The following is a 12,186-nucleotide window of genomic DNA, read 5'->3' as shown; positions in this document are numbered from 1 at the left end:
TCCATTTTTTTCTGAAAAGCTAAAACTGCTCAAAAAAAGAGAGTCTATCAATTTTAAAAAAATAGAAAAATATAAATTAGGAACATAAGAACAATCTCTGAAGTGGGGCTTCAAATCTTGTTTAATTCTATGGCTTCAGCAACATGAACCAGTGTCAACCAGGTTAGCCCTCAAGGGTCTAATCCTTTGTTGAAGCCACTGTCTAGATCACCCATCAGACAATCAATTTAGGACATCTCTTATATGGGTGTTTTATATTAATTATTCTTTAGATTATTATGTGATAATCACATGGTTACATGCTCTCTCTCCAAATATAAGAAACTTCAGATAAAGCTGAGAAAAAAGCTGGCATGTAACCCAGTGCCTTTAAAATGGTAGTGATAACTATATCTAGCTATTTACAACCTATAGTTTATCAAACTCTAGGTACTTAAACTTTGCATTTAACTGCAAAGTGATGAACTACCAACTATTAATGAAGTCCCTAGGGGGTGGAATATGAAGGACTTTCCTCCCTTTGTACTTCATATAATTTGCTTTTAGTGGTTGGATTATGAATTTTTCCTTTCGCTTTTAGGTTCCCTACTTAAACACAGACCGCATCTTTGCAAAAGTCTATAGGGAGAAGGAGTGTATAAACGTGAGTCTACACACAAAAGAAGACAGTCTGGGAATGGGTGGTGTCCCTTTACTCTTCTTTTTTCCATGGTTATATATTGTTAGTAGCCTTCTGTAACAAAAGGAGACTCCTACCTAAACCAAGGCCAGAAATGACCAGTGTCGAATTAAGGCCAGAAATGGCCAGTGAAGGGACCAGATGCCACACTCTATCAATATCTATATTATGTTGCTGGGTTAACCCTCCTACCAAACAACAGATCTGCAGATCAGTACGGGAGGCAGCAGGAGCTATGAAAGTTTTATCCAGACAACAGTAATTCTTGTGTTCTTATACCAAGATCTCAAAGGGTTAAAAGAAGTCATGCCAACATTTTTTTTAAAATCAATTACCAATGTAAATTTCTGAGCATTCCAAACCATGATCTTTAGAGACTCATCAAGAATTGTAGTTCCAGGAGTTCAGTAATGACCCATCTATGCTTTCTACCCACTCAGGCAGTTTTAGAAGTTCAAATGTCACAGGAAACTGCTTCACATGCCAATGGCTGTCACACCCTGCTCTACAGCATACCTCCCTGACTATTAGAAGTATTAGACATACCTCCATGTGTAGCCACTGTCAACAAAGAAACAGGCCCACTGGGAAAAGAGCCAAAAATTATTGGTTGGAAAGTTTTCAAGAGACAGACACTCTGATTTGACCTTTAATAAAGTATGTTTAGAGCAATATAAATAATAAATTAAGAGTAATAGTCACTAAAAGGCTATTAACATTATTGAATTTGTGACATCTTTTAATAACATTATTATTACATCTCCTAAAACTCAAAGCACAGGAGATCATAGTTTGGAGTTGGATCTGCTACCAACATTCTCAATCTACCTCCTTCCTTCTTGCTCTCTTCAACCCTTATCCCTCAATGCAGACCTCACTCCCTACCAAGCACCAACCCAGTGTGTGATATCCAAACACAACACCCAGGCACTGGCTGTCCAGCTTAAAACACTACATACTCCTTTCTCTAGCCATTCCAAGCTTCAGGTCATACAAGTATCATCTTTGGCTATATTACGATGCTCCTCAAAACACTGAGTGGTTGCCTACTTTCTTCTGCACCTATTCCAAACAGTGTTAAGATCTGAAAAACAGACTTGCACACCTGAACCCTCTTGCCCCGTTATAAAAGCTGTATCCCTAAGCTACCATACAGAATCCAAGTTCCAGCAGCAATCAAGTTTTGAAAGCCCCTGGTGTCCACCCTAAAAAAGCACAGAGCTCCAACTCTGCCCTATCATCTACATCCATTCAATAAATATTTATTTACTAAGCCTCATTATGTGTAAAGGGCTCTTGCCATACCTTTCTTTTGTAGGAAGCTATTCCTTCTCTCCTGTGCACATGTGTGCTCTCTGCTCCCTCAGATAATCTCTCTGAACATGGAGACCTTCCAATGCTTGAATCCTTTTTGTTTTTATTTTTATTTATTTATTTTGAGAAAGAGAGAGAGAGAGAGAGCACGAGAAGTGGAGGGGCAGAGAGAGAGAGAGAGAAAGAGAGAGAGAGACAGACAGAGAATCCCAAGGAGGCTCCACACTGTCAGTGAGGAGCCTGATGCGGGGCTCAAACACACAAACTGTGAGATCATGACTTGAGCTGAAATCAAGAGTCAGATGCTTAACCAACTGAGCCCCACAGGAGCCCCCAATGCTTGGATCCTTAATAACTTCTCTATATTCCACCTCACTTCCCACATTACTAGTATTTATTAACCTAATTTGTGTCTAAAACTTCTGTTTTTCTTCTAGTTATGTGTGGACAGCCATCTCTAGTTATCACACTCACATTCTGATAAACATTCAAGTGTATGTTACTACCTTTTCAGCAATGGTTCTCACTTTGTATGCATCAGAGTCACCTGAAAAACACAAATATACACACTACTGGGCTAAATAAAGAGTTTGCATTTCTAACAAGTTCCAGGTGATACTCGTACTTTGGGAAGCCCTGCCTTTGAGAATCTGATGAAAAACTGCACGTACATATAAAATTTTGTATGCAATTTCAAGGGGTTCATGGATGCCATCTGTAGTTATTTTCTGTTCTGTATTTCTTTCTAAGGAATATTTAGGACAGGACATAGTGCTTCCTGACTTGACCATAGGAAGTGCTACCTGTGGTACATGTGCACATGCAAACACCTAAGAATGAAGAGGAACTGCTTGGTATTGGAAAGTCAGCTCTGTCCAATGGGCTACACCCTCTTCATTCTCACATGTGTCTTCACATGCATGTGACCGTTTTTCTGTACTTAGGGTTTAATTCTGAGAAACAAAAGAACCAATCACTTCATATTTAAAAGGTTCTCTGGAATCACTCAAACAAAACTATGTTATAGGTAACAACATGGTCTGGTAGAAAGAACATGAACATTAGATTAAAAGAGAACTAAATGGAAACCCTGATTCTGCCTTTCCTAAAGGTCTGACCACTAAGCTTCAATTTCCTCATTTATAAAATTGGTGATTTCATTGGGAAATTATTTTTTCTCCTTCCAGACACTCCTATAAGGAATGAAAGGGGAAGTGGTTTTACTATTTAACACCAATGATTCTTATTTATGGCAAGGAATTTAAATACTGGATCGAGTGAATGTCTAAATTAGGAAAATAAAAAGATGAAACTAAATAATTTCTAAAATGACTTCTAACCCAACATGTTGTATTTATGAACTCTTGACTAGCCAGCATGTCATTATTTACTCATACTTTACATGTACTCAACAATCATTTATTCTGCAACGCAGCATAAACTACTTAAGAAACGATCATACCTTTCCTTATTTTACCCTTCCCTTCTCTACTTCCTTCCCTCCAGTGTCTGACAACATCCCAACATTTCCTAGAAAAATACGATAAATGTGAATAATAAATTACTCTCCTCCCCTCAGATAGGCCTGGGTAAAATACATCTTGTCAATGCAGAAAATCCCTTTTGAAGAAGTTTCCCTCTTTATTTCCTCAACAGACAGTCAGAATCTGTTAAACTCATCTTTAATCTATTCAGTAAGATCTCTCACAACTTGGTTATAATAGATACTCAATTTGGTATGTTTTACTTTGTAAAGACCTATCAGACATTCTTTTCTCAATCTACAGTCCTGTTTGTTTTTTGCAGGAACCCTTACATTGAATGTAACATGAGTGAATGTATGAATGTACACAAATGTCCATCAAAATTACCCCCCCAAACACCAGGCTCTATGAATCTATAAATTATGTAAGCATCGAGTAACTTCCACTGAACAGACCTCTTGTAGAAGACGTGGATCCAAGCAGTCACCATCATCATTAAACAGAGACTCCCAGCTGTCCTCAGTACTTCCCTCCACATGAGATGTTTCCGTTGCTTTCGGTTCCATAGATGTTTCCATAGATACAGATTCCGTATCAGGAAAGGATACACCAAACTCTATATTCTCTGAGTTATCTTCCTCTTTTGTTTCGAACTCTTCGGCAGTTTTTAGTTCATGCAATGCCTTTGTTATATCACCCGTACAATCTACATCAATGCCCAAGGCACTGTCTGAAAGTACTTTTGTCCCATTTAACATACTGAGTTCACAGTCCAAAAAAGTGCTACAATTACTACCAGCAATCTTCTTTATAGGTAAGGAGGAAGCACAATCTGACAAGCTCTCTATCAACTTTCCTGTTGACTCTGTGAAACTAGATGAAATACTCTCAGCATAAATATCTGAGCAAGCAGTCAGGCTGCTGAAATTTTCTATGTCGTTCCCACTCCCAGCTACATGAAGAGGGGCTGTATCTGCACTCATTTCTAAATATTTTGAGAAACTATTTGTGTTGCTACAGGCCTCACCAGCTGTTCTAACTGCAGCTACACAAGGGCTGCCCACAGTTATCTGATCAGACAGGACATCTGTAATGTCCATCTTACATGCCTTATGGGTAATGTCACCTACACTCTTCGGCCCATTATCTAGATCTGTTTCATGAGCAAGGAGAGCTGTATCAGAAGGTTCATACCTTATACACAAGTCATCAGCAGTACTGTCATTCTTCTCATACTCTCTAATCAGTGTTGGATCAAAAATGCCATTTATACTCTCTAATTTGCTAACTATGGTCATTTTATGAGAGATGTGACCCAAAGTCTCAGGAATGGAATCTATACCTCTCTGAGCCAAGATGATATCTGTACTGTTGGCTGTATCACCAACATTCTCAGCTTCAAAGTCTACACAAGTTTGATCAGTGACACCATCCGCACTTCCAGGAACAGAAATGGCAGTGATGCCTCCATTGCCGAGAGTCAACATTCCACACGATGTTTGCATACTTTCTGGTACAGTTTCAGAATCAGAACTTAGTTTTACTGCCACAGTCTTACTCTCAGGTTTCAATACAGAATTAAAAACTCCAGGAAACTGGGATAGTATCTCCACCACCTTGACATCAGTTTCAATTCTGTTTTCCAAATCTCTGCCTTTGAACGTTTTGCCACTTAGTTTGTGCCTACTGAAATCACAGAATTCCATATTTTGGAATGGTTTGTTTAGAACCTGGGCCTCACCCACTTCTGAACAAGACTGAGATAGAAGCAACTTCCCAGGTCCTATCACATTTGTGGTTTCGACCTCCAAACACTCCACCTTCTTTGGTTCAACGTGTCTTTGTAAAGGTGCACTAGGTAGCATCCCAGGATTTGGGACACTTTGCTGATGTCCTTGGGATAATGCTTCTTTAGATTCTGTGGTTCCCCTCCTAACACAAACCCTATCTTTCTTTCTTTCTTGAAGGCATGTGTCTTTTCTTAATTTTGTTGAAAACTTCTTTCCTTCCCTATGGTTGTGTTCCTTATCATCAGGATTAATGCTTAGTGTCTGAGTCTCAGATTTGCCTCTAAAGATCTCCTTTTGGAAGAGACCATCTTCTTTTTGTTCTTCTTTCACCACAGAGTTAGGTGGACCACAGCTTTTTTCTTCATCACCTGACTTAAGCAGCACTATACCCCTTCGAGCTTTCGGTATATAAAGTGCCATGTCAGGCCTTCTGGCTCGAACTCTGCATCTCTCTGCTGCTTGCTGCATGGCACCACCTCAATCTGCAAGAAGACAGAATAAATCAATTACCAAAAATGAAGTACAACATGCTGAACCAAGAGATTCTTTGAAGGCTAGGTAGAGGGCCTACTAACCCATCCTATAGAAACCCTCAAGTTAAAACAAAGTAAAACCTGCCATAAAATAATTAATGTAATAAGTTATGCCACTAAGGAAAGTAAATTCCAAAATAACTCATGAGCTCATGAATTTTATTCATGTAACTCTCTTTCTTCATATGCCCCAAACCCTTTACTTCTACATCTGAAGTCCTCTCTACTTTTTTAACAAGTAGCCCTGACTTGGCTAAATTAAAAGATTATCAGAAAAGTGACTGCCAGCTATTAAGTACTCATGAAACACTATCTCCCTATTCCTGGGGCCCAGAATTTACACTGAAGAGTATATTCAAGGAGGACCTCTAAAAACACATTTGCTTAACATAAATGTATCCACATAAATATGATTTTTAAAAGTAACTTGAATGGAGGCTAGAAAATGAGACAACTAATCCAGGACTAACTTCTAGAACCTGTTGCTCTTGAACTATGATTTTTGGGAGAATAGGTAGTGGGAAAAAGAACATCATTATTCTAATACTATTTAATCAAATGACCTGTCATAAATTTTTCTTCCAGCAGTAATAAAATGGGTCTGGACAGGATGAAGAAGACTGGAGACCAAGAAATGTGATGCAACAACTCACATTTAGTAACTTCTTGAGAAACTCACCACAATTGGCCAATGGAAATTAAAAAAATGAAAAAACTTAACAAATGGTTAAATAAGGCTTTATCTACCATCAACAAAATACAAGAAAATGAGCTAGATGACTTCATATTGAGTTTTTAATCTTCAAAATTATACCATGAAGTATTACTGTATCCATAGCAAAAAGAATAAGGAGGTACATCACAAAGAAACACCCATATACACTCAGAAGCATTCACTGTTAAGATTTCACCACACACATTACAAAGAAAATAGATAATACTAGGGAAACTATTTCCAGATCCCTCAATTCTCACCTGCTCCAGAATACCTTCTCAGTGAAGAAGCTCTGCTCTCATGGCACAGGCTGTTTTCTTTGCAGCCCAGGTATTTACCGTGGCCCTGAGCATCAAATGTTCCCATAAATCCTCTCATTCCTTTTCTCTTTTGAGGTCTTAATTATCATCTAACCTACAACTCATGGTAGATTTTCTTTCTAGCTTTCCAATTGTGGACGAATAGGACTTTAACATTTAGACATGCCAGAATTTTTCAAAAATGCCTACTTTACAAAGACAGAAGTACTAACATTTTTTTAACTGGGAGCCCATAGACAGTGTATCTTGATCTCAGTTAACAAAGCATCTGACAATATATGTCATGATGAACTCTTGCATTATAAGATGGAAAATGTGGGCTACTTAATAGAACTAGAAGGTGGACTTGCAGCAAAAGGTAGTAATAGGCAGAAATGAATTTAGAGAGGATTATTTAAAGATAATCTGTGTCCCCACAGGCCTTTGAAATTCAACATTTTAAACAATAATTTGAATATAAACAATAAACAATGAGTGCTTATCAAATCTGCAACTGATACAAAATCAGTATGGTTAATAAATGCCCAAAATGATAAAATTACAATTTAGTATCATTTCTCCAATCTGGAATGCTGTGCTGAAGTAATACGAATAAATACAAAGATCTGCTTTGATTAAAAAATCAAACACCACAGACCAACTGATTTGTGTGTGATTGCACAAAAAAAGAATTAAATTTCATCTGTAAAGTCAATAAACCTCAAAAGGTAGTGATGTGGATGTTTACAAAAGCAACACAATCTTAGATTGTACAGCTCAGAAAATATACCACCCAAAATATGGTTAAAGGAATTAAAGGTTACTTCTTGCCTAAAGAGGTCTAACTGGAAACATCCAAACTACCTTTAAACCTGAAGAGCTAGTTGCTCTACAGAAGAGATAAATGTTCTCTTCTATGATTCTATGCTTCTCCAGAAGTCAGTACCAGAACCAATTGGTAGAAATTAAAGAAGAAGTTTAGCTCCATATATAGAACTTTCCAACACTATTAATCAGGTAATGAGCTCCGTGTCTACAGTCTGGATGACTGACTGATACACTAGAGAAAGAATTTCTATCTGTAGGTAAGTCAGGATTTAAGTATTCTTCAGACTTGAAATTCTATGATTCTATTTTTCTCTTCCACAATAGATATGTATCAAAGGCTTCAAATTTAAAATTATTTTGTGCTACTGCTAATGACTTTTAAAACATAATTTTCCTTTTTTAAGTTAATGCCCACATGTCATGATACGATTTCCTAAAGCTGAAAACAGTATAAGAAATTTATACCACCCACTTCTTACCAGAACACCAAACACAATTAGGCCATGACCAGCAACGCGCTGGTAAATGTTTAGCAACCAGCTTTCCACTGTAATTCAGAGGACTGGTTGATATTTTCACTTGCATCAATGATGTCAACAATGTGAGTAACTTCTTTGCTGAAGTGAATAATCATTTCTGAAATGCAAAATATATTCTCAATTTTTGAGCTATGTACAATGTAATAGATAAAGACCTGACACTTTAAGTTTGCATTATTAGCATTTTCTCCATCACTTTACATATAGACAAGCAATAAACAATAAATCAAGCCCCGATTTATGGCATTTGCTTAACTCTGTGATGTAAATATTCCTACCATAGCTAATTCCAAGCTATCGATGTAACTTCACTGAAAATGGAATTGGGGAAAGACACGCAGTAACACACCATGATACAGTAGCTCAACCTAAAGGTTCGATATTCATAAATAACTTCAAGAACATAAATCATAGTAAAATAATTAGGAAGTGAACTTTAAATATTGATTACCTTTTTTAATGCCACTTATTTAATAATAAGCTATGTAATTTAATTCTTAATGATGGCTGTGTTACCAGTTTGCAAAATTCCTAAAACTTTAACAATCAGCTCTCAGACCAGTAGGAGATTCTCCAATACACCACTGGCTAGAACAATTCTTTCATAATTTCTCACAGACAGAGAAAAAAAGAGGAGCATCCCCATCTTGTGGACCTTTAAGATAATATCAAATCAGTTTAAAGCCCTGTTATGTTTTTTGTGAACTTTTTTTGCAACTGTAGGCATGAAAGGCCTTTAACAAGGGGAGAAGGGATGCCTGGCATACACAAGTTTTTAAATCTGTCTTAGATTAAAAAATTCCTACCCAGATATTTACTAACAGCACTTGATGTTTTCTTTCGCTCTTTAATATGGTTTTAACTTTTTTACAATATTCTAAATGCTTTTTATTGGTCCAGTTTTCTTCTTAGCAGGCAGGTTATTTGGGGTGTACTTTGCAATTTATTCTGGAATGGCCATCAGCATGCAATTACATTGCAGAGAATTATATTTTCTGAAGGAGATAAAAACTTAAGATTCCTTTGTGATGGTGGGCAGTTAACTGCTAATATACACCTTTCAGATATTTTAGGCCAAATCATTTTTTTTCTATCCTATACTTCTGAAGACTAGGTTCATTTGTGAGAACCTGTCCAACTGCTTCTAAAGTTTCAAATATTTCTTGAGAGAAAATAATCAGTAACTTCCTCTAAGTACCTCTCTGTCCCATCTTCATGATAGGTAAACTAGCATAGAACAAATCAGGCTTTTACAATTTTTATAACAGAATTTTAATGCTGTTGGCCCACATTCGGTATATAAAACATATGGATCCTTCTTCAATCAACAATAGAGAATACTGGCACTTAAGGCACTCACTGGATAATTCAACCATGAACTGATTTGATCCAGTACTTACCAATGGCTCACTAGAGACAGAGGATATTTGAGAGAAACTGCCTAATGGGCATGTTAACTGTTCATTCTTCAAGAACAAATTAAGCACTACCACTTTGTTCATTAGAATGCATCATAACAACAGCATATATCTGGTCTTTTTACTTGGAAATAATTTCAAATTTACAGATAAGTTACAAAAGCAAAAATACTACAAACAGCACCCTGCAATCCTTTACCCAGATTTATGTTATTTTTACTCCATTTGCTTTATCATTTGCAATCGTACACGTTTCCACTCTTTACACACACACACAAATATTTGTTCTAAACCTTTTGAGGGCAAATTACAGACATCATGGCCCTTTATCCCTAAATACTTCAGAGTATATTTCCTATAAATTGGCATATTTTCTTTGATAATTTTAATACAGTTATCATGTCAGCAAATTTAACATGGATACTTTTATCAAATCAAACATACATATTCCAATTTTGTCAGCTGACCCACTAAAGACCTTTTAGTATATTTCCCTCTCCAATACTGGATCCGGTTTACAATCAGGTACTGCATTTAGTTACGTCTCTTTAGCCTCCTACTTTCTAGAATGTTTTCACAGACTTTCATGGTCTTTTAGGACACTGACAATTTGGAACACTGTTCCTTCTCCCACCCTTTTTTTTAATAGAACATCCCCCAGTTAGGGTTTATCTAGTGTTTCCTCATGATTGGATTGAGGTTATACATTCTCAGCCTGAATAGTACATAGATGGTCATGTGTCCTTCTCAGAGCCTCACATCTGGAGGCACATGATTCCCATCTGTCCTTCAATGGTGACTTTAGCTTTGAGTACCTGGTCACGGTACTGTCCAATTTCTCTACTGTATAATTACTGTGTATTGTCTCCCTTGCAACTAAAAGCAGTCTGTGGAGTAACACTTCAAGAGCATACAAATATCCTACTCCTCATCAAAATTTCCCCTAGATTTAGCATCCACTAACAAGTCTAATCTGACCCAATCTTTAGTATGATGGTTGCAAAATGATCTTCCAACTCTGCAAGTTCCTTCACGTTTACCGGTAAATCCTTAGCATTTTTCTGAAAGCAAAAGTAAACTATGTATCTTCACTCACTACAAAAGCTAAGATTAGATTTTCTAAGTTAAAAATCTTGATTTTCACAGCTGGTGGATACAGGAAATGTCCACTTGCAAAACATTTTCTAACTTTTGCAAACCAAAGTTGAAAGTAATTACCATCTTATCCCATCTCCCATGTATAAAATAGAAGGGAAAACAGCATGTCTCTCAAAGTTACACAGTCCCTTTATCACGTATAGCAAATATGTCCCTTTCTGCTCTTTTCCAGAAAACACAGAATCAAGTCTGGTGTACAAATACAATGAATGATTAATCCATCCCAGACGTCTGGTAACATTTATTTCTCTATCCCTTTGGGGAATCTCAAAATCCTTTGGGAAGAAGGCAAGGCACAATTAATGTATGTTAATAAACAGGAAGAGGATCTTCTCTGTATCATTTCCATATCATTAATTTCTGCCTTCATCTCTCATCTCAATCTCTTCCTTCAATTTTCTTTAGGATAATGCCATTTTTCTTTGATTAACTTCCTGAGCTAGTGACTTAATTAGCTATATTCTAAAGTTTTTGTTGTTGCTGTTATTACTTTTGCATGACAAAAATTTTCAAGCACGTATTAGAAAATATTTATAATGACTCTCAAATACCCATTACTCAGCTTCAAATCAGAGCCACTGTTTCTTCATGTTATCTGTGCATATATTCCCACCCTCACTGGATTATTTTAAAGTCCCAAATATTATTTCATTCTATCCTTAAGTACCTCAGTATCTGTCTTTAGAAGACTGACTTCTTTTTTTTTAACAAACCATACACACCTTAAAAAAAAAGAGAGAGAAATAATTCCTTAAATCATTATATATCCAGTGCTCAACTTCTGAGGCCAACTTTTTTTTTTTTTTTGAACACTTGATTTGTTAAAATCAGGATCCCAAAAGATCTACACACTGGTCTTTTAATTTATAGGTGCTAATCAAACTGTTTGTTTTCCTATCTTGCCATTCGTTTGTTAAAGAAACTTGGTTATTTGTCCTATAGAATTTCTCACATTCTGTGGAGTTTGCTGACTGCATTCTTGTAGTATTGTCCAATAAACTCTTATAAATCATCTCTGTACTTCCTAAAAAGTGGTGATCTAGAGGCTTGATAGGATTTGGGTTTAATTTTTTTTAAAGCAAGAATATGTCTAAATCCAACTATGCACTTCCTATTACATCACATCAGAGAGCTATAATGTCTGATTGTCTCCTCTTTGTAACGTTAACAGTGATTACACACATACTCAAATGATAACCTTACTTATTGTCTGTCTGCTTAATTAATCATGGGTGTTACATGTGTGTGTGTTCATTAAATCATGTTTATTAAAGTATTGTTCAAATCGTATCTTATTGTCTGTTTGCTTAATTAATCATTGGAGTGTATTTGTGAAATACCTATATTTGTGGAATTATTGGTTTGAGTCTGTATATTTTTATACTTTTATATAATTTTCTGATGTTACCTGATACTTACATTGAAAATT

General features: G+C 36.3%; 1 protein-coding gene across 14 annotated transcripts in view; it reads right to left on the bottom strand.

The window, feature by feature from the left end:
- The window catches only part of R3HCC1L (R3H domain and coiled-coil containing 1 like), a 103,262-nt gene that overhangs the window by 37,632 nt on the left and 53,444 nt on the right, over positions 1 to 12,186 (bottom strand). For all 14 annotated transcript variants that reach the window (XR_008292271.1, XM_015062984.3, XM_015062983.3 and 11 more), the window contains one exon: positions 3,933 to 5,749. Coding sequence is in view for 13 of the 14 variants with exons in the window: in XM_015062984.3 (XP_014918470.1) it covers positions 3,933 to 5,735 (1,803 nt within the window). In the remaining variant the exon portion in view is untranslated. The remainder of the gene's footprint in view (positions 1 to 3,932; positions 5,750 to 12,186) is intronic.

Source organism: Acinonyx jubatus, chromosome D2 (genome assembly GCF_027475565.1).
Source record: "Acinonyx jubatus isolate Ajub_Pintada_27869175 chromosome D2, VMU_Ajub_asm_v1.0, whole genome shotgun sequence".
Taxonomy (NCBI): domain Eukaryota; kingdom Metazoa; phylum Chordata; class Mammalia; order Carnivora; family Felidae; genus Acinonyx; species Acinonyx jubatus.
This window is presented reverse-complemented; position numbering and strand designations above follow the sequence as displayed.